This window comes from Akebia trifoliata, chromosome 15 (genome assembly GCF_017979445.1).
Source record: "Akebia trifoliata isolate Shusen 1 chromosome 15, ASM1797944v1, whole genome shotgun sequence".
NCBI classification, from domain to species: domain Eukaryota; kingdom Viridiplantae; phylum Streptophyta; class Magnoliopsida; order Ranunculales; family Lardizabalaceae; genus Akebia; species Akebia trifoliata.
In genome coordinates, this window is record NC_141389.1 from 3700712 (window position 1) to 3724647 (window position 23936).

The window sequence follows — 23936 nt, forward strand, 5'->3', positions numbered from 1 at the left end:
AAGCCCGTTCAAATTAGGGTGTCTACAATACCTACTAATAAAATCACTTGAAAACAGTTTTGGGAATTAAAATGAATAGTGTACTAGACTCAAAATTTCATCATATTCGGAACACGAACTGGTATTTTACCTCTTTCTTATTTTCTTGATTTCTAAGCAGGGTGTAATAAGTAAAAGTTGGGTAGCAATAGCAGCTATCTTAAATGAGTGTTTTTTAAATTACCCACACCACATTGGTAAGGGTAAATCCGTAATTTTGTGTTACGTTCTTTATTCTACTCTACTTATTCTCTGCAACTCTGCTTCCATCGTATTGTGAGAAATAATTTAGGGCAATCGAAAATGGCCGAATCCACGAAATCAAGCGATGTGCGTGAGGTGTTGAAACCCTTCTATCAAAGAGCTTCTGAAGCAGAGGTTAGAGAAATCTCATCATCTTTGATTTAATTTTCTCTGAAATTTTGTTTCTTAGTATCCGATTCTACAGTGTTAAGATTTGCTTTTTCAAGATTTTTTGTTTTAATGTTTGTTTATAGATCTTTTCCAAGTTTTAGGGTTTATTGAATTAGGGTTTCTGCAAAATTTTGATAGTTAAAAAACTAAGCTACTTACCTTTAATGAATGATATGTAGAGTAGAAACTCATCCTCAACAACTAGGGTTTATCTTTGTGGACAAAATTTGACTATCATTTGGTCTGAAATTATAGAGAAGACTTCCGATTAAAAAAACAATATATTTATGGAGAAGACCGAGATGACTCGCCCGAGTCAACGATTTTTTTAATATTAATTTTTTAATAATTTAAATATTTATTATTAAGTTAAAATAATATGATCATGTGACTGAGCATCTTCTGATCAACTTATTTTATTAAAAGATTTTATTATTTGTAAATAAATATGTAATAATAAATAATTGTAAATTGAAAGGTTTAATCGTATGAGACTTGATGACTCGGGTGAGTCAATTGGGGATCAGTGGGGGATAAGTCGAGATGAAATACCAAGTTTTACAAAACCCTTCTTCTTTTGAGTAGATTTGAGGATGGGGTTGTCAATGGATTTGGTAGAATTCTGATATAATCCAATCCAATAATTTAAGGATAAGGTCATTTATAAATGAGTTTTGTTAACCGTTAAGGTGCACTAAACCTTGGGAATAAGCATTTGAGGGTATTTTGGTAAGAATTTTCTTTTAGGGCAGTTTTGGTATAAAAATCAATTCCCAAAGTGCATGCCCTTTGAGCACATGTTAACAAAACACTACATATATACACTATATCATATATATTGTTGCCTATGTGTATATTTTATATTTGTTGTGTTTGTTGGGTTGGTTGAGATAGACTCGATCCAAGATGATATAGATTTTAATTTTTATTTAGTTTTCTATTTTAGGGATTTAATTATATATTTTTTGAGCTTATTTTAATGTTTTATTAGCCTATGATGTTAGTATAGGTGTTAGGGGGCTATTTGGTAATTTTATATTGATTTTTTAATGAGTTTTCATAGACTGAAAATTCAAAAGAAATAAAATTACGGGATTGGGACATAGATGATATTTCTGCTTTTGTTTTATTTAAGTTGTTTTAAGTTTATTTACAACTATTGGATCTCCTTATTTTAGTTGGATGGTTGAGATTAATGGTGTGGTGTGAGGCCATTTTGGAGTAAATCCAATATAACATTATTTTCTTCCAATCTTTATTTTTCTTTTTTCTATTCTTTTATTTTTCTTGAATTTTTTTTAGTTCCTTGTTCTTGATTTTCTTGATTCTTGAATCCTTTATCCCTTTTCTTAACCTTTAACCAATCTTTAATCCTTTTCATCAATCCTATTGAAATTGTCATAATTGCGAAAAGAAAAAAATATTTTACTTTTGGGTTTACTCAATCCTAAATCAAATCCTTAACCCAATCCCCAACCAGATTTCCCTAAATCCCCTATTTTGCCTAAAATCATATTTCATTTTCTTATCTCCCCTCATCATCCTGCATCAACGGGGGTGTTCCGAGCTTACATCTAACTTGGGGGACTGGAAGAGCCTAGGCTGGAGGCATATAGGTCCCTTCCCCGGGCATGTGCAACACCCGCGCATCACACGCACTTGGTAAGTGAGGGTGCGCCCTCGCGGGTGGCCCCGAGGAAATACTACTCATACTGGATATCGAACTCACAACCTATGGACTCTCACCGCTTAGGTCCGATTGATTCAACTTCAAAACACAAATTTTGGTCCGTTTGCGGTGTGAAACAGAGTTTTGAAGCTGAATCAAATGATTCCGACGAATTGCGTTAAAAATCTGAGTTACCGAATTGCGTTTCTAAATGCAAATAAGAAAAGTGCAAATTTACCGCTTTTTAAATCGCGTTTGTGGGAGACGCAAATTACCAAAAAACGTCTCATGTGAAAAGATGTTATTGCCCCTCAACTCATTTCTCTTCTTCTCTTAATCGACAGAACCCCACAGTCTTCTTCGTTCTCGTCATAACCACACACACACGGTCTCTCTCTCTCTCTCTCTATTCTTGACAGCACGCAACTGTGCTTGTAGATTAATAGCCCTATAGATCATTGTTCTCGAATCTCGACACAAATCTCTATCATCGTTCTTGATAGAACCGCAAGGCTTTAGCCTATCTCGACTTCATCTACAACCTCAAGGCGATCATGCAGTATCATCTCTCTCTCTCTCTCTGTCATAGAAACCCTCGATGTGCAAACCAAACATTCGTTTTATGTAAAAATGTTTTACCTTTTGATTTCTGATTGACGGCAAGGCAAACTTGACATTCGTTGATTTTTGATCGATGGCAAGGCAAACCAGACTTCATCGTAGAAACCCTCTATTTGTATATAAAAATGAATGATTGTTCATTTTAAAAATCAAGGGTTTTGGTTGATAAATCGAGGGTTTTGGTTGATAAACATCAAGGGTTTATAAATCGATTCGAAAGATAAGGGTAGTTATAGATTATAATTTTTTTTTATTCATAAATTGTATCGAATGCTTTCGGGTATTCAATAATTTATATATATATTTTTTATAAATTGAATATAATGTTATTGGGTATTCGATAATCAAATTTATAAATTTATAAGGGGAGTTATCGATCTCCAACTCAACTCACCAAGATCTGAAACCCTAAACGAACAATAGATTCGTATATTATCAGGTTTTAGTTTCCTCAACTTCAAGAGATAAATAGATTCATATATTTTTTAGGGTTTTATAAAATTGGGTTTTCGTTGTCGATTTGTTTACCTAGATCTACAATGAAAAAAAAAAACTATATCCATCTGGAGTTCTATAAATCTGGATTTTGATGTCCATTTGCTTATCCAAGTCTACAATTAAGAAAACATAGGCTCATACCCCCATCTGAAGTTCTATAAACCTGGTTGAACCTCTAAAATAAAATATACCATAGAATTGGATTTAATAACTTCGTATTGTGCCTCATTATAAAAAATCATATATTTTAGTAAGTCTTGTGGATCCATTAGACTGTCACTTACCTATTCAAAGTTCGTTTTAATTTTGTTTATGTATTTTTTTTTTAGGGATAATTTTCATTTTAATAGAATTTTTTTGGATCGGAAATGATGAGTGTTAATTGTTATTATCTTTATAGAGGTAAATCGTGGGTGATTTTACTTAGATCGGAACTCCAATTGGAGAACAGACATGTGATATTATTTTCACTTACTACTGAAATTTAGAAAACAAAGATGAAAAACAATGACAATTGGAGTGATATTTTTTTAATGTAAATTTGAGAACGTTGTACTCATGGGGATAAGAGAAGATAGTAAGATTTAATTATATTTGAGTGTGAGGAATGTTATCCCTTCTCTTACATGATTAGTTTGCATCCCCTGTTTGTCAGCATCATCATCATCTATGCCTTATCTCAAATATTTAGGTTTGTAACGTCAATATGTATTCATTATTCAACTCTATCCAAAGGTATATATTTTGTCAAGGCACGGATATTGATAGATTTTCTTATTGTTTCAACCATGTGATGATGAATTATTATCATTTCCATTTTCGATACTTGAATACTTTTAGTAAAACACAGATTCGTTAATGGGTTTTGAATTCAAGACTTGGCAACCAACACTTTTGCTCCTGACAAACTCAGTTGAGTTGGCAATTGCTTTGTTTAACTGCATGAAAGTAACTTCTATCTCTCTGTGAATTGACTTCGATAAATTTTAAAATTTAGTTAATTACATGCAAATAACTTGTGACTTTTCAATCTCATCTGTTGATAGTTAGTTCAAAACATAAGAGTTGGTCCTACTTCAATAGTAATTGAAATGAAAATGTCAAAATATATATATATATATATATTACACACGCACACACACATCAATTACTGTATTTTGTACATTCAAAGATTGATAGGGCTCCCTCACCGTGGGACTGAGAATTGTACGTTCTTCCGGCTATCTATATGGTAACCTGATATTGGCTCCTGGTTTCTCTCTTTGATTATACACTGTGCAAAAATTGTAGGTTGAGATGGCGTAAGTAATCAAACAGTTTACAGTTTTGTTTTTTTCTATAATTATATTAGTTTTAGATCATTGTTCAGCCAATGAATCATGTTATAGTATTTTAAATTGTGTGGTCATAATACGTGGGGTCATTTTATATTACAAGATGAATTGAAATAGAAAATGACATTTTCCGTTCTATGACTACTCTTGTTATTACCATTGACAGATGGAAGATAACAATTCAAAGAGTGCGAAAGCAGATTGGACATCCAAACGACATGAAGTTTGGGTCGAGATCTGTTATGACTTAGTTAAGAAGGGGAGGAGACCGCATAAAGTGCTTGACAAGATCGGTTATGAATTCTTGATCAAGGAGTTTCATAAAAGAACTGGTGTTTATTACGATAGAGGGCAAATGAAGAACAAGTGGGATAGACAAAAAGGTATTTGGGGACGTTGGAATAAGATTTGCACGAATACTGACATCTCTTATGATGTTGACACCGGCATATTAGATGCAAGTGATGAGTGGTGGGATGGGTGGTTAAAGGTACAATTTTTTGTTAATTTATCATTTTAATTATTTTAAGATTTTTGTCCATTAATGTAAATTAGGGTTTATATTTTTTTATAGCATCATCCAAAAGATACAATATTCCGAAAGCAACCTTTGAACTTTGCGAAACAATTGGATTTCATCTTTGGAGGTACATATGCTACTGGTAGCCGGATGTGGTTGCCTGCATCTGGTACAATGCCATCTACATCAGCACCCCAGGATGAGAATCTAGATGCGGATGATATAGATAATGTCATGGGGACCCAGCATCCAGAGTCTCAGATACTTCTACAGTTTACGTCTGATGATGTTGATGAGTTTGAGGTTGACGCTACCAATACTGTAATCCCACCCATAGATTCCACTCGACGTAGAAGTGGGGATACTCTACAATCTCAAAGTCGTAAGCAGAAGATGACTACTGTTATGCAAATTTGCCAGTCATTGGAGATGCTCGTAGATGCAGTTCACAGTCAGATATTTGCTTCTACTAATCCCACTCATGTTAAGAAAGGCAGTATTCAAGAGTCGGTAGAACTCTTAGACCAACTATCAATTTAACCCCCAAGTGTGCTCTTTATCGTTTTGCGTTGAAGATGTTTATGAAGAACAAACAATTCAGAGAGGTTTTTTGTGCGTTACGATCAGCAGAGGTTCGTCTTGGGTGGTTGGAGTACGAGATGTCTGATTTTATGGCTAAGAAAGATGTTTAGACATGTTTATATGTTACTTTAATATTTATGTGGGTTTTATGATGCACCTATAGGGTGTAATATACATTGGTTACTTTTTGCAATATACTATGAAGTTTGGATAATTTATTTTCTATTTGATGGATATCTGATTTTCTGTTGGATGTATATTATATTTTCTGTTAGATATTTTATTTGTTATTGGATGGATATTGTGATTAATATTTTCTATTAGATGGATATATACGACTAATATAGATTCATAAGTAGGTCATATGGATTCAGATGTTGATACCACAATTACTATCAATTCAGATGATACGACTGATACCATCGGTTCAAATCGAGTCAAGTGTTTTAAGTATGGTCACTACAGGAGCCATCTTAAGCTCATTATTTTATTACGATAATTTCATATATAGGGAGCCACATAATAATAGTCAGTTAAAGGGGATTGACTTTGTGCGGGAAACACTAGATGATAATCGTGCGACGTGTCATGCATTATTCAGAATGGAACGACACGTATTTTTAAATCTGTATAGTATTTTGAAAGATCGATGTCTACTGAAGATGAAACGCTACGTTATTATTCAAGAACAAACGATGGTCTCATTGATAATAGGACATAATCAAGGACAAAGATTAATTGTAAATAGTTTCGATCACTCACCTCAAACAGTTAGCAAGTATTTCAACAAAGTTCTTTTGACTATTGTGAACTTGTCAATGTTCTTAATTATACCTCCCAACCTCAATGAAGTCTCTTCGCACATCCGTAACAATCCTCGTTTTTTCATATTTTAAGGTAATTATATATATATATATATTTGATATTTTTTTGTTTTATTAATGTTTATATATTAATATACCTTAAAAATATGTAGGATTGTATAGGAACGATAGACGGGACATATGTTAGTGCATTTGTACTAATAGCAGAACAACTGTGATATCAAGGACATAAAGGACTCACAAAATATAATGGCAACATGTTCGTTTGACATGTTTACTCATGTGGTGGTTGGTTGGGAAGGGTCGGCTAATGATTCACGTGTCTTCCTTAAGACAGTGAATACTTTCAGTTTAAATTTTTCATATCCTCCACCAGGTCTGTATTTAAGCGTTTGTCAATTATGTATGTTTATATTTAATCTTAGAAATTAATATTTTTTTTAAATAATAGGTAAATACTATTTGGTAGACGCTGAGTACCCACTCATGGATGATTATCTCGCACCTTATCGAGGTGTTCGATACCATCTACAAAATTGTAGGAGATCACAGGCAAATGGTTGAAATGAACTATTCAATCATTTACATTCTTCACTTCGGAATGTGATCGAACGAACCTTTGGGGTTTTAAAAGCAAAATGGTCAATCTTGAAGTTGATGCGTTCATATAGTTTGGACAAACAACGAAATATTATTGTTGCATGCATGGCATTACACAATTTTATTAGAAAATATGCGATTGTCAATGAAGAATTTGCTCGATTCAAGGAAGAAGGATCAACGGGAGTGAAAGAAGATGGTATCACTGATCAAGAGTATCCAGTTCCCTCATTAATAGGTCGTTAGAGTCAACAAACAATGAAAATACATAGGGATTCAATAGCTGATGTCATTTTTACTGGCAATCATTGATACATTTTCATATTATGTTTTTTACTTTGTATTGTAATTATAAATACTGTTATTCAATGTTGGAATAAAGATTATACTGTTTTTAAGTATATTTCGAAGATTCGATGCTTATTTATTTATGTTCTTTGTGTATGATGAATAACATTGATGGCAAACTATACATATCTACCATGTTGTTCATATAGTCGAGTGATAACATTAGTCACAGCTAAAATAAAAGAAAATTATGAGAGGATGTTTTATAGGTGTCCATCTTGGCAGGTAATATGACATTGATATTAATGTTAGGTGTGTATGTTTGGTGAGATTGATATTAATTCATGTGTTATTTTACTTTATAGAGACATGCAAGATCTTTTGTGTAGGCAAATGAAGTTGACATTATCAATAATAATGTTCCTCAAGATAAAGTAACGAAGTCAAATAAGAAGAATGAAAAATATATTTTGTATGTATTTGTTGGATGTATATTTTTCATGTTTTTATTTATTTCAGTTTTAGTTATATATTAACTATGATTGTTATGTTTAAATGACGTCAGAATATAAATTAGATATTATGTGGATGTGTTATGTATATACGATGTAATGTGAATGTTGGATTGCGTATTGTGCATGTATTTTGTTTATTAGGAAAATTTCATATATCCATTTTTAAGAACATTAATTTTTTTTTAGAATTATAAACATTTTAAAATGAAAATAATTATTTTATTAATTTTTTATATAATTTTATTATATTTATATATATTTAGTATAATTATATATTTATAGGGGTGTTCTGGTATTTTTTTATGTATTTTGGGTGCATTATGTTGGATTGCGTATTATGTAGGTATTTTGTTAATCAGTAAAATTTCGTATGTCCATTTTTAAAAAGAGATGTTGTCGAAATTTCTATAGAATTATAAATTTTTCTATAATTTTTTTTTAGATTATAAACATTTTAAAATTAAAATAATTATTTTTTTAATTTTTTATATAATTTTATTATATTTACATATATTTAGTGTAATTATATATTTATAGGGGTATTCTACTAATTTTTTATGCATTCTGGGTGCACTATCAACCTTAAGGGCATTCTGGTCATTTTACTCTATTACAGCAGATTTTAGAAGTTATATTAAACAATAATTACTAGATTCTAGTCAAAGGCACAACAGTTTTAAAAAGTTCTATCAAACAAGCTTTTCAGTGTTTTAGATTCTGACAGCAGATTTTGGCAGCTGAATCAATCGGGTCCTTATTGGATCCGAAATTACCATTGAGCCACCCCTTCGGGATTCCTTAGGTTCTCTTTGGGGTTGTAAATCCTTGAGATACACATTGAATATAATTAGGACTCTATTCAACATGCATCTGTATTTTCTTTTCTTTTTTTAATAAGAAAGCAAATAAAAGGCGGGGTTTGATCCTAGGTTTGTGGTCCATTGTGTTACCGCTGAGACTTTTTACCACCTCACTGACATGGTACCTTCACTTGACATGTATCTTTAGGATTCACATTTCAAAGGATTTGATATAAGTTCAGCAACACTGGACTTCATGTTTACTTTTCACATTTTTCATATTAATAGTTGGTTGTGTCATGGGTAAGTGACATGGTAATGCACATTTTTTTTGTATAGGAAGATGTAATAAATGCATTTTAGGGAAAAAGAACGGCATAAAATGTTTATGATACCCTTGTAATGTATTAAATGTGCCTGCCATATGAAAATGTGCTTGGTTGTAGAATAAATATATACTAGAGTTAGCTTGTGCAGTTGTGCCCACATGGGCATCCTCTTTGGGGATATAGGGGTAAAAGATGGACAATAATAAAGTTGAAGGGGTATTATTAAAAAAAAAAACTTTGGAGTTAAAGGTGTAAAAGAGGAAAAATAATAAAGTTAGAGATGTATTATTAAGAAAGTGGGGAAAGAGGAAAGACAATGAAGTTGGAAGGGTTATATTGGAAAGGGCAGAAGAAGTTGGGGTTATTTTTGGAAAGAGGAAGAAAAGAAAAAACAAAAAAGGTAAACCTCGAGATACGTTGTTATAGTGTATAAATCTTGAGATAAAGAGAGTGGGACCCATTGTATATATGTATGTGTGTCTGTATGTTATTGGTATTGCTAAAAACATATTCAGATGTGATGTTAAGTTTTTTGGTTTTTTTTTTTTCCGTGTTGATATTCCCTAGCATATATTGTAGTGTTTTTTTTTAATAAGTAACACATACCTCATGTGTCAAACACAAGTTGCCATGATTTAAAAAAATATCTTAATTAGTTCAAATAGTTAGTTATCAACTATTGGTTAATATAGTCTATAAATTATTAATATACATGACTTAACTAAATGCAGATTTCTTATGTCGTATAATTTATCATAAATTAAAGAACTTTCTAAAAATTGTTTTTTTTTTTATATGGAAAAAATTGTAAGGACATAACGTGGAAAGTAGTATGTATGAGACTGCTGCGTTTTATTATTTGTCAACAAGACATCAGTGTAATTTATGTCACATAGTTGCTGATACTTTATCTGATAGTAGTATGAAACATCAAGCATATTTTTGTTATTGATAATGTTGCATTGACACTTCTAAACGAGGAAAGACATCTGTGTTACAAATTGCTTGCTGTTGCATATTCGTGTGCATATCTAAATTTTGCAAGCCAATTTTATCTGAATTTTGCATAACATGTCCCAATGGACTAGTTGCAGTTAAATAATCTACTTGATTGGTGATGTAGCATATAAAAACTTGATGGTTATTCCGAGCAACCATTATCTACGTGTTGAAATATGTAGCTTCTAGAGTATTTGTACTCAGGAACGTATTTATCATAGTGTGATCCCTATGATACATTGGGTGACATGTATGTCAATTTGAAATTCTGGACTACAATTGATATGCTAACCTTGGGATCGTAGCCTCTACATCAACTTGATGAGGATGATTCTCACCATACAATCATTTTTCCTTTCTTTGGAAATTTTTTTGAATATGGGCCATGTTATGTTTGTGCCTTATATTTTGTTGGTATGAGTATATTGTTTGAATGGATTGTACACCAAGGAGTGACTCCATGGCTTAAATTACTGCTCTTTGTACTCAATTTTTTAACTTTTTGCCTTAAGGACAATTTCATCTTTGTATGGTATATATATTCCTAGCGAACTCGTTTTTATGGTTTTCTATGAGGGATCTTCAGTTTTTTTTAGGAAACGAGATTGAGAGATTGTAATCCCTGTTTTTCATGGAATTTGTGAAAGGATCTCATCATCATCATCATCATCCATGGACATAGGCAATCTGGCTGAACCACGTAAATTCAGTGTCGGGTTCTCTTTACTTTTGATTGTATTCGTTGTTTCTTGCATCTACTTTCGACACTGACCATATGATCATTTTTCCATCCTTGAAAATTAGAAGAATATGAGTTACCCAATTCATTGGTACTACTCCGAACCAGTTCATATTGGGTTCGTAAAATCAAGCAAACCACGAACCCACCAAATTTTGGTTGGGTTCGGCAAACCAAACAATTTGTTAATTGGTTTGGTGTACCAAACCAATATATTATATAAAATTTTCATTGTTTATATTAAATATTTAAACTATTATATTAATTTGTTTCTATTTAACTTAGAATTTTTTAACATTATGATTGAACTTATAACTTGTATACTTAAATTATATAAATGCACAAGCGAACCAAGCTAGCAAACCGATCTAGGGAACCAAAGCGAACCAAGAAACGAATTATCTCTACCTACCCCTACAAACTGGGTTCATTCTAGAGTGGCGAACCAGAATTTGAATCGACGAACCAGGTAACATTGAGCCAAAACACTCTTAATTAGTGGTCATAAACTTAAATTCATCCAACAGCTTAAATTACTTCGTTATGATACATCTTAAGATATGGCTAAGGTTTATCCTAAGACCTCCTTTTTTCTTTAATGAAGGAACGCCTGTCAAGACTCGAAGCTGCACTTGCTAATACAAAAGGTAAATTCCAAGATTGGACATTCATCCCAAATTATAATTGCACAAATAAATGTAAATAACTCAACTTTTTGCCAATTCAGATACTGGAAATGAGGAATTATCGAAGATTCGAGTTGAACTTCGTGAGTCAAAGCTTGAAGAAATAAAAGCTGCGCAAATATCTGAGAGACAGAAGGTACGGCTTATTCTGTGTTATATTTTTTCTAATTTGGCAAGCCATGGAGAAGTTTTATGACTTTTATCTACAATGTTTAGGCTTCAATGGAGATTCAAAAGCTCGTCACAGAAAATGCAAAGCTCAAATATCGAATAACCCATCTTGTTAGAGCATTAAAAGAGGCAGATTGCAAATCAGAGTCTAACTAAATAGGGTATATAATCTTTTATTTATGGCCTTCATGTGGCCTTTTGTGTGTGTGTGTGTCAGCATTGTTGCAGAGTGCTTCTCGGTACTGGCACTATTGAAGATTGATTAGCCATGGTCGAAATTAGAATGTATTGTTCAACTATCTTAAATGATACAAAGAACTATATATTTAAGCACATAAATTATTACTCTTTTTTCGTGTCTCTCGCTGAGGAGTTTGTGTGGTTTGAGTTTTGCAAAGCGAAATTCTTGCAGTGATTTATTGTTAAAATAAAATATTGGAATTTTTTAAAAAACTTATTCGACCTCATATGTTCAATCTATTGCAGGAATTATTGATTTTTTTTTTCTTGCTAAATTGCCATTTTCTTCAACTTATTCGATCTTGTTCTTGAGATTTGAAGATTGAAGAAGAGATGGAATCTTGACAGTGAAGATGAGAGTAAAAGTATTTACTCTTGACATTGAAGATGGTGGGTTTGGGGATGAAAAAAATCAAGGGTTTTGGCAAAAGGTTGAAGCTGTGGGTATTTTGGCTATTTGTTTGGTAGTTTCCACGAAAAGACCATGGTCAAGTGGTATGGGTAAATTATCCAAAGAATTATGATGGTGTTGTAATTTTATATCAACAGTTGTCATCATCATCATCATCTTGCTCTCAAGGTTTATAGATTGAAATGTAAATTTACCCAAGAGGCTGGTTTTGGGAAGAAAAATCTAGGGTTTTAGCCAATAAAGATGACTTTACAATTTATGAGAAGAGATCTTGAAATTACTGGGATTGTACACTAGTAGGCCTTAAAGTAGGATGGGTTCAAGCCATATATGAGTATATCCATATATCATATCTGAACCATTTTGAGTTTACCAAACTCATATATTGATCTGACCTGATTAAATTAATTGATTCGATTGGTCGGGTTGGACAATTTTAAATCGTTCAAGGTTATTTCAAGAAAAAATCTCTAAATGTGATTTGAATGTAAAATCTCTTTTTTTTTTGGAAGGAGGCCTCTGTAACTATACTCAACGCGTGTTAGTTGAAAAAAAAAATACTAAAAAATATAAAAATATAACTTATAAAGTAATATATCATTTGGATTTAGGTGGATATAGAAATGTACCTGTATCTGACTCGGGTCAAGGAACATCAACCCATATCGCATCTATCTTTTTATTTCAGATATATTTGAAAAAACCAAAGCATCTAATTTCATATTCGGATTTGGGGATAAAATCCGACACATTTTAAGTCTTAGTTAAGAGGGGTTCCACTTCCCTACCTCTTCTCTTTTTTTTTTTTTTAAATTTGGTTAAAAGGACCTTTACCTTTGTAATGCTTTTACATTAAAATTCCTTAAAAGGGGAAAAATCAGTATTTTGGCATATGATCTTTAACTGTTTAAAATATAAATTATTTACTAAAATCACTTTTTTAGTTGTAAGTTGTTTGGAGAGTATGAACAATGTTATTTCAGTAAATAGGATATATATATATATATATATATATTTTTTTTTTTTTTTTTCTTTTTAATCTGAGCTTTTCGATGAAATTTATAGGGTTGTCGAGTTGGATTGCTGAGGTAGTAATCCATTTAAGCAAAGTGACTCTTAGTAAGGCGTAAGATCTTACTATGTTAATAAGGAAAGTGGTTCTCTTACTGATTTCCTTCTTAGGTGTGTTTCAGATTTCTTTTTCCATATGTATATTCTATTGGATGCCCGTGCCTATGCCACAAGTCATTTCTTGTATTTATTCCTTACATCATTTCGTGTATTTATTTCTTACGCGTTGAATATCCCTTACTCGTTGGAGATTTAAATAAATTGATAAAATATCAAATCTAATTAAATCAAATAATTAGCAATAAAAAATCACAGTCCTCAAGATTTCATGGAAAAATCATATTTTGAAAATAAAAAACTTTTTTTTCGTGTGTGTTTGATCCAAGTTGTTAAATTCTTTTTTTTTTCAAAGTTGAAATATCCAACATCATAGCCATATAGATTTCATCGAAAATCTTAGATTCAAAAAAATAATTCGAAAAAACATAAGATTTGATTTAAGGTATTGAAAAGTAACAATTTTTTTGTTGTTGTTAAAGTTAGTATTTCAACATCACAACCCTATAGATTTCGTCGAAAAATTATTAATAATATATATATATATATTGTCGAGGTGGGGGGAGGGGGGAGTGATTTAAAAACTTGTATTAAAAATATAACTTTGAAAATAATTTTTTTTAGTATTGATCCATGGTGTTGAAAAATAGAGTTTTTTTTTCTTCAAGTTGGCAATCTAATATCATTGGCCAATAGCTTTCATAAAAAAAATATTAAAAAACAACTTAGATTAAACAAAAAAAATAAAAAATTAGGGGCTTGATCCAACTTCCAAGGTCATGAAAAGAAATTAGAAATTGAAAGAAAAAAAAAATACAATTCTTGAAGTTTTGTCCTCTACCACCCTGTGACATATGATCGTCTAAAAATTCATATTTTAAAGCTCTATACATTCATATTTCAAAAATTTAGTAATCCTCTATCAAAGCTCTATAGATTTCATGGGAAAACTCATATTAAAAAAGGTTAGAATTGTTTTTTAGAAGAGCGAGGGGGGGTTCCATTTGCAACGGACCAAGCGGAGCATCCTGAGTGATTTACCGGAAGGGAGTGCGTAGTTTGATTCAGTGTGCAAAGAAGAAAGTGCCCTTGCAACAACCGCCTTACTAGATTCAATCGTGTATTTTCAAAGTCAAAAATAGCCCAGTCGATCATCCGAATACCAAGATAATGATTCTCGATAAGAAACAGGCCCCTTGCATTGTCAAGTAAAGGCGAGGACTGCTTCGTCGAAGCACTCCTTTGAATTCCGAATCTTCTTTTCTCCGTGATATTCAGAGGGAATTTGACTTTCCTTGAGACGCGAAACTGGCCCTTGGCTTGGAATCGAAGTGATACGCTTCGCCGCACCTTGAATGGGCTTTTCTTTACTTTCTCACCTGAAACTGGGGAAGGACGCTTTAACCGCATTCTTTTCGATAATCAAGGGTAGACTTCAAACCAACCCAATCTGAAAAGAAAGGATGGACAAATACAACTCTCAGAAGTTCAAGCTTCACAACGCCATGCAACCAGAATTTGTATAAAACTAGACCAACCTTACCTCCCATTTTTCGAAAGGGTGTAAATGAACCCGTTAGATAATTATAGTGAGGTAAATGTAATTGTCGAAAAATTAGAGGATCAATATAGAATTATATCAAAATTTAAGGGTGAAAGTGTAATTTACACCTATTGATGATTTGTTAAGTTGACTTCACAAAGATTTCGGTTGTACTTACGACCCATCCAGAACACAAGTGTAGACCGACCATCCAGAAAAAATTCGCCCAATTTGATTCTCTGAGGTCTCTCTGCTTCCCTTAACGACTCTCCTTTGTTGCAGAAGAAATCCCCGAAATCAACTTTCAGGTCTTTTGGAGTTTTCAACTCCAACTCAAGAACTAGAGATCTCCCAGCGATCCACACATATACATCTAGATCTCGATACTCTATCTGTAGTGATCAATCTGAGGTAATTTTAATCCACATCGATGCATATAATCCTATAAATCATCGAATTAGAGTATTTGCTCAGTCATTGATTGGTAGAGTTTTCTCTATCTCTTGTTTCATCTTCAATTCCTTTGTTTTTGGGAGGAATTGAAGAGATTTATAGGTACGGGTTTAAATAAAAAAAAATATTTTTGTTGGCAATTATAGATTGTTTTGAGGTTCCAATTCGAGGGTTTCTTCATTTTTTTATTATTATTATTGTTTTATTTTAATTAGGGAGGAATATGTGCTTTTGATCTCTCTGGAATGTGGCATACTTACTGTTTTTGACTTTGATTCCAAAATATTTTTATTTGAGCAATTATTCATGGAATTTGTATTATAATACAAATCTTTAAACTTGGGGATGGAATCAATTTTCCAAGTTTATCCTCCATGGGTTTTGAAGGAAACAAAAAGTACCCATATTGATTGTGAGGTGTTTTGATACTTCTTTTGATGGGTTTAATTTAATGTGAGAGTAGCAATGTTTAGTACTATAGTTCTGAACTGGGAAAGGTTTCCTATATGGGTTTTTCTTGCTGTACGTTGGCTTTATTATTCATGTGGATCAGTCTTAACTTAACTCCAAATTCCCTAGATTTTTCGTACAACTTGTAATTTTCTAGTCCACCAAATGATACTCTTTTGTGTTATTAATTCCTCCTTAATACTGATAAGAGAAAAAGAATAATCCACCCTTTAGAAATCTCTTTGGATTTTCTCAATCCTTGAAGAAAGATAGAGCAGCTGGAATTGAATACTGCATAAATAAATAAATAAATAAAACAAAAGAAACAAAAACAAAAATATGTGTGAATTGATAAGGTGCCCTGAAGCACTTCTATTTTCCAGTCATTCTCATGGTACATTCTTCACAAATTATAACTTTTCTTTCTGGACACTAAATATAATTAATTTCCTGTTATTTATTAAAATGTCACAAATAAAGTATATCATACAATCAATATTTTCCCTAATAAAAATGTCTGCATGAGGTGTACATGGAATTTGTAAACAAGGGAACTTATTTAATTATTTAGAGAGATTATTTTTTATTTACAAAAGGATTTTCAGGAAAATTTTCGATGTATCTTGCTTTTTAGTGTCATGGCGACAATCAATGGATAGATTTTTTATTTTTATTTTGAAGCAAACCCATGCAATGTGTTATCATTCATACAATCTGACATTTCTTCTGAGCTGTATCTAGTATTTGTTGCAGGAGAAATCCCCGACGCGCTCTAACATACAAACGCACACACTGGAAAAAATGTCGTCCACAACTCTCTCACAGATTTCTTGCTTTTCGTTGATCAATCGTGATCTAAACCTAAATCTTCGAAAACGATCAGTCTTAGTCGCCCCCTTTCGTTCCAAGGTACAATTTTTTTTTCTTTCTTCTCCGATTTTTTCTCTTAAAATTTACTTGATGGAACATTATAATTTGTAAAAGAAACCAAGATTTAATAGTATCCGAGGTTTTCAAATTTAAACCCCCATTTTAATTCTTTGATCTACCTGTTTCATAATTTGTTGAATTAGGTTTGGTCAGAACATAGTCACAAAATTCTCTGAATAAGGGATTGATGAATTAATTGGCTATTTATGGATTAATTGCAGAATATGGTTATAAAAAAAAAATACCTTTCTGCAAAATTTTATTTTCTTTAATATTGAAATGTCAAAAGAAAGATTGGGTCTTTTGGGAGGTTGAAGATGATGGATTTTGATTAGAAACCCAAACAGCATCATTTGTATATATCGATAAAAAAACATCATTTATATATTCCCAAAAATTTCCCCATTTACCCACACCGAATAATTGTCGAATCTAAACTTTGTTAAAGTTCATGATTGGTTTAGCATAGTAGTAGTTGACTTTTTAGCCTACTACATACAGAGTTTCGCACCTTCAACTTCGTGGATTAATCCTTAAAACAGAAAACAACATTTAGAGTGTAACCACTTTGCCTAAAAGAGAATAACTCCACTAACACTAGAAGAAAAATTGGGGAGTACGTAAACCGTAGAGAGATAAATAGAGTGTAACAACTACCTTGCCTAAAAGAGAATAACATCGCTAACACTAGTGGAGAGTGGAGACTTGCTTAACCTTTCAAATGACAATTAATATGCTTTGCTTTCACTTCTTTATATTTCATGAATTATGTTTATAATCTTAAATAAGGATGATACCAGTGGTGCTGGTGCTGTTATTCTACTTATAAAAAGGCAAAAAAAATAAAAAAAATCTATTCTATTTTCATTGTTGAAGTTTTTGTAACAATTTAACTCTCGAGATTTGAATTTCGAGTATATTGTTCTTTGGACATTACTAGTTCCATGACTTTGTTATGATATGTTTATCATAACAACTTACTGGTTGTATTAATTCTAATTTGAATCTTATTATCCAGTTCTACTCATAGTTTATTTGAATCTTATTGTCCAGTTTTCAGTTTGTATGCAATTGGAAGGAAGTGGCACTGAAGCTCCCACTTCAGAGACAAAAACCACTTTAAGACATGTGGCTGATTCAACAAAGTCACAGGTAGAAGGGACAGTGAAATCATATCCAAGTACTGAAGAAGAACCACTTGATGGAAATCTTGGGATGGATGCGATGGAAGATGAACAAGGTGTCACCCCTCCCAAAAAGGCAGCAAAGATCCACGATTTCTGTTTGGGGATTCCCTTTGGTGAGTATTCTTCAGCGTAGTGCCCGAATATCCTACATATATATTGTGTTTGGTCTAAAGTGATGAGCCTTTGGCTAACCAAACATGTCTTACATTACTTATGTATATATTTTCATTTACATGGAAAATTGCACATCAGTGTCATTCTTTCAGGTTCATCCTTCTATTTTATCAATAGTGATATATATACACACTACGTATAATTTCTCCCAATGATACCTTTAGGGTATTTACATAATTGCCCTCATTCCAATTTCACGTTCACTTTTCCTCCATTGATTTAAGGGTATTTACATAATTAAATCTTTTCACAACTCATTCCAATCCTCAAATGTTCCCTAGACCAAAAACTTGCTTCTCCCAATTAAAAAAAAATGGATTTCCTTAAAAATCTTTGAACAAATATTTTCTTTCTCCAGGATAATTTTCAAAAACATAATCTGTAATTCATATTTTGGTCAGCCATAAAAATGGATCCATTAGTTGTCACGATCTTCAAGGAGCTCCATTTTCTGTCCAACTGTAAAATTGTATTTTAGGCTCCCATAAACTCCTTATCATTTGAATTGTTATGGCTAACAGTGAAGAATAACAATGCTATCCTAAGTTTTCTTAAAGGACTTCCATTCAAGCACTCAAGTTTCTTGTACTTTGAACATGCTCTCACTGATCACTTCGTATGCTTTTCTATTTGTAACCTACACTTTTCTATTTATGTTCAGTTGCTTAGTATTCATCTTTGCATTTTTCCTATTCAACTTCACTTATCATCCTTCACTTTTGATTGCCATTCTTCATTTGCTTGCCTAGCCAAAAAATAATAATAAATAAGATAAGAAAAAAAAAAAAAGAATACTGGTCTTCATAGGTACAGTAACATGAGTCAAACCATCTCTTGAACTGAAACTTGGTAGTAACTTTGATAATTTAGTCACAGAACTGATAATTTTTGCACTTCCTTAATATTAATTAGGGTAAATTACACTTTCAACCCCTATGGTATGGCATAATTCTATGTTGACCTCCAAATGTTTTGACAATTACACTTACCTCCCCTATAGTTATGTAACAGGCTCACTTACCCCCTTTCCGTCAATTAAACAGTTAAAATGTATTTTTTTATTATTATTTATTATTATTTTATTTTAACTTTTTGTAAAGACTATTCACCCTTCTTAAAATATCATTCTTTGTCATTAACAAAAATATCCTTGTGAAAAAATGGGCTCATGCATAAGAGTGAGAATGTTTAAATGGGGGCATTTTTATTTTTTTTTTCAATGAAAGAAAGATAAAGTAAGAGGATAAAAATAATAAAATGACATTTGAAGGTTATATCAACGTTTGTCATTGGGAAGCTAAGTGCAGTTGTCAAAACTTTAGGGGGTTAACATAAAATTATGCCAAACCGTAGGGGTCAAGTGTAATTTACCCTCTTAGTTACTAGATCAGTTTGCTCTGAACTTTGTGAATCGAATTGACTTGTGACAAAATCTTCCTGTGCTTCAACATATATAGCACAGTTCAGTTTTTAACTGTGCTACTCAGATTCTTATTTGTGTGTTGTAGTAGGACAGACTAATATTAGCTTCAATTCCTTGTATAAATGTTGGATATTTTTTTTCACAGGTGGGCTAGTTTTAATTGGAGGGATCGTGGGTTTTCTTTTTTCCAGGAATCCCACAACTCTAGGCATCAGTGTGCTTTATGGAGGTGGTTTACTGGCCTTGAGCACCTTTAGCTTAAAGGTTTGGAGACAAGGGAAATCCAGCTTACCATTCATGTTGGGTCAAGCAGGTATTTCAAAAGTTTCCATGGCTTAAATATGTTCAAGATGCTGACTTCCTATATATGGAAGCTTGGGAAATTTTTTCCTAGAATGTATTTCCTTGAAATAATTTTTTTTTCTACTGTTTTGAAAATCCTTTAAACTTTATTCATTAAAAAACTTTCTGTAAGTGTAGAAATTTCTTGTAAGGACACAGTTTTAAAGAGAACTAGTGAGGAATAGTGGGTTTGCAAGTAGGCATTCAAGATTTTGTCTCCCTTGTTATGGATGAATCAACCGTTCACAAATGGGAGGCCTCTCGGTGGTACATATGATGTAGTGTTGGTTGATGAGACTAGAGGAGCAGAGGCAGCACTAGAACAATGGAGAAATTAGCTTGGAAACCAAAGGTTTTGAAATAAGGACCAAGACTAAGTATACATGTAATGCAACTTTGGTTTAGAAATTTAAAAGGTGAGGCATTAATTAAAAACAGACAGAGAGTACTTCAAAAGTCAACATTTTCGTTTTTGGGAGGATTGGTGGTGTGGTGAGAAACTTCCCAGATCTTTTTCAGGTGTCCTTGAAAAAGGGCAAGGTTATCTCTTATTTTGTTAGTAGGGAAGGTGGGAATGGGATGGTTGGTTGGGAGTTGGGGTGTTGGTCTCAGAAGAGCCTTCAACGATTGGGAGGTGGAGAGTCTGGGGAGACTAATTGGGTACTTAAAGAGTCTTCACCAGTCATTGAGGATGTTGAGGATTGTAGGTGTTGGGTTGGTAGAAGGGATGGTTGTTTCTCCATAAGGTCCATGTACCATGCAGGGCTTCCAGTTTCTCCTATTGGGTTCCCTCATTCTTTTATCTGCCAAGGTAAGGTGCCTTCCAGGATTTCGATTTTCATCTGGTCCTCCACTTTTGGGAGGCTCGCAACGCTGGATAACTCGATTAGGAGGGGGGCTTTTACTCTCTTTGCAAGGAGGGGACGGGGCGGATCACCTTCTTCTGCATTGTCGCTTCTCTTGTGAGATTTGGTCTCATTTCTTCGTCTCTTTTTAGGGTGGAGGGTTGCTTCCCTTCTTCAGTGCAAGCGTTGTTTGTGAGTAGGTTGGGTTGGAGGGAATCACTTCACTAATTCAAAATGCATTTTGTTGAGCTTGCTTTCCTTGCGGTTTGTTGGAGCATCTGAAAGGAGGGAAACAATCATACTTTTGAAGGTAAGGAATCAAGTCCTCAGGATATTGAGTTGGCCTTCTTAGTTCTTTTGTTTTTGTGGTGTAAATTGTTAAAGAATTCCGGGGCATCTTTTTTGTTTGTAAGGTGGGTGAGGGTTTGTAATCTAGTCATGGAATAGTGTCTAGTGTGGGGTGTTTCTTTTGATAGATCTTGTGTTTTTGTACTTTTTTGGGTGGTCACCTCGACCCCCTTTTTAATGAAGTTTCCTTGTTCTTTAACTATCCCAAAAATAAATAAATAAATAAAATTTGAGAGATATTGAAGAGGAAATATCCCACAGAATTGAAGTTGCATGTCCAAAATGACAAATGTGCTTTCAAAATATTATGTTGCTTACAAATAAAACTATAAGAGTTTTATGGGACAATGATGAAACCAATTATGCTTTATGGACCTGAATGTTAGACAATCAAGAAACAATATATTTATGGAATGATTGTAACATGTATAAGTGGAAAAGACAAGGAATGACAAAATTAGAAATGGAATCTAGGAGTGAGACCTAATACAGGTTAATATCAAGGAAAGCTGACAGAGATGGTTAAAACCTTGATGGTAGGAATCTTGTGCCCGATTGGAATTTCGTCAATTGTTTGAAGAAACCGTTCAAATTCTGTTTTTAAGCTTATCAGGTTTTTAATTTCTACAATAATATTACTTAGCTCCACTTTCTTGACCTTGCAGCACTATCAGTGGCCCTTCTCTGGAAGCATTTTCAGAACTACACTTTGGTAGGCCATCTCATCACCACACATTAGTTTACGACTCATAATTTAAACCGTTTGCTTTGCATTAAATATCATCAAATGCTGTGTACGCAGACAAAGAAACTCTTCCCCGCAGGCTTTTATGCGGTTATAAGGTACCCCCAGATTTGGTTTCAATGTTTTCTTCGATTAGATTGTTTTGAGCTTGGACGTTCACCCCTTTTACGTAAACTCACTTATTTAATTTTTCCGAATGGCAGTGCCGCAATGCTATGTTTCTATTCTTATGTGATGCTCTCTGGAGGAAACCCACCACCAAAGAAGTTAGCCACTAATACTCCGTCGTGATTCACACCTCTCAAGTTTAGATCACATTTTTAAAGTTTAAAATCTTTTCTTTCCATTGTAACTTAGTTGATTATGAGTTGAATCAAGCGGGGCAGATGGGTTGTTTATTGGTTGACGCGCACGATAAGTGTAGGATTAGTTGTGAGAATAGTGCGTATAGCTCGATTGTATTTATAAGAACATCGTTTAGTTTGAAATTGAAGGAACAAAACATAACTATGTAAGTATAATAGCCACAAGTAGACACATCTATCATGTATGACATTTTGGTTCTATTTGGCACATTAAACTGTTGAAGTTATCAATTGGGGTTATGCATCTGTAATAAACCTGGCAAAAGGCTTGTGTATCTACAGGTTTTTTACTTTTTAGTTAGGGGTGTGCTATTTGAACCCACATTTTTGCTCGTCTCACCCACTTTATCGAAAGCAGTAATTTTAGTTTTATTGCTTTCACCCACCATCCCAAACCATAGTCGGTGTTGGTGTCGGTGATGGTGTGAGTGTTCTTCTCTTCTCTCTCTCTTTCATTCTTCTTTTTCTTTGCATCTACAGAAGTTTCAACATGGATTTCGTGATACAACAAGTAATATGCTTAGATCTGGCAAAGTAAGTTAGAAAGGATCGAGGAAACATCGACTTCTAATCTAGGGGTTGTTTGAAAATGTCGGTAGGGAAAAAAATTAAGGTGCTGTTCGTTTAAGCTTTTTTTGTGGCTTTTACAGCTTTTAAGCTAATAATGCTGTTGGACCAACGTTTGTTTGGGTTATACTTGCTTTTTCGGCTTTTAAACGTAGCAGTTATGTGTGTTAAGATGGAGCTGCAAAATAGGTGCTTCGCAGGGTGCGGCTCATTGGAAAATATGTAAATACCTTTCACCTTTACATCAAATTCCAGCATCCTTCAAAACAAAAAATTTACACACAACGTGCATGTTCATGGAACCGAAAGGGCTTTGAGGGTTAGGGCATCAACATGCGAGATCAGATTCATCAAAATCATTCAAAAAACCTCTAATTTTTGTAAGATTTATGCTTCTATCTCTCTTTATGATTCTTAAAATCAAATAAAATGTAAGGTTCATTGAACCAACATGTTAGATCTTGATTGTTTTTGTCAATCAGAATATTTTGGGTTTGAGATCTTCAAATTGTTAATGGTGGAACGCATTGCTATATTTTTTAGATTCACCTTTTGGTTTTGAGATATTCAAAGATGTTTTCTGCTATATAAAATCTTTTGTTTGGTTAAACATGTTTGCATGTTTAATTGAAATGTTAGTTGATTAAAATTTTTATTAATTATTTTATAATTACTTAATATTATTTTAATATTTGTGGTCTTCATATGTGGTCTTCATATGTCATTTGATAGTTTTTGTATATGTAAGGACAATCTGGTCAATTTGTCAGAATCCAACATTTGGGAATTGTCAAATAAACTTCAATTTCAGGTTTTTCTTCAAAGTCTAGTACTTTTTTAATTTTTGTAACGAACAAGTTTTTCTTGAAAGTAGCTTCTTAGGCTCTAGGCTTATGCTTTGCCCAAACCCCAAATCCTAAAGTAGGAACTGCAAACTGTAACGAATAGACCTTAAATAAATCAAATGAAGTTTCACTCGGTAGGTCAATATCGAATTCATCAACATAAATTCGATAGAAATCTACTTAAAAGGATTCAATAAGTTCTTATAGTACTTACGGCACAGACATTCTCTTTCAGGTCAAGGGGGTAAAAGTGAAAAAAAATAAAGTTGGAGTGGTTTTAAGAGATGAAAAACAACAAATTTGACTCGGTG

The 23936-nt window shown here is 32.9% G+C and overlaps 2 protein-coding genes across 4 annotated transcripts; both read left to right on the forward strand.

The window, feature by feature from the left end:
* The first annotated feature begins 256 nt into the window (after nucleotides 1–256).
* Nucleotides 257–11988, forward strand: LOC147383970 (uncharacterized). Of its 2 annotated transcripts, XM_086425402.1 has the most exons (5): nucleotides 257–417; nucleotides 4742–5065; nucleotides 11376–11418; nucleotides 11499–11593; nucleotides 11674–11988. In XM_086425402.1, the coding sequence occupies exons 1-5, from the start codon at nucleotides 343–345 to the stop codon at nucleotides 11782–11784; spliced, it is 648 nt and encodes a 215-aa protein (XP_086281528.1). In that variant the 5' UTR covers nucleotides 257–342; the 3' UTR covers nucleotides 11785–11988. The 2 variants fall into 2 exon arrangements, with proteins under 2 accessions (XP_086281528.1, XP_086281527.1); XM_086425401.1 differs by lacking the exons at nucleotides 11376–11418; nucleotides 11499–11593; nucleotides 11674–11988 and adding an exon at nucleotides 5150–5911.
* Nucleotides 11989–15120: 3132 nt separating this feature from the next.
* LOC147383971 (Transmembrane proteins 14C) lies at nucleotides 15121–22440 on the forward strand. Of its 2 annotated transcripts, none has more exons than XM_086425782.1 (7): nucleotides 15121–15362; nucleotides 16596–16763; nucleotides 17838–18084; nucleotides 19714–19881; nucleotides 21769–21815; nucleotides 21906–21946; nucleotides 22052–22440. In XM_086425782.1, exons 2-7 carry the CDS (start codon nucleotides 16656–16658, stop codon nucleotides 22137–22139), a joined length of 699 nt encoding a protein of 232 aa, XP_086281908.1. In that variant the 5' UTR covers nucleotides 15121–15362; nucleotides 16596–16655; the 3' UTR covers nucleotides 22140–22440. The 2 variants fall into 2 exon arrangements, with proteins under 2 accessions (XP_086281908.1, XP_086281907.1); XM_086425781.1 differs by having other exon boundaries at nucleotides 16608–16763.
* Nucleotides 22441–23936: the final 1496 nt, after the last annotated feature.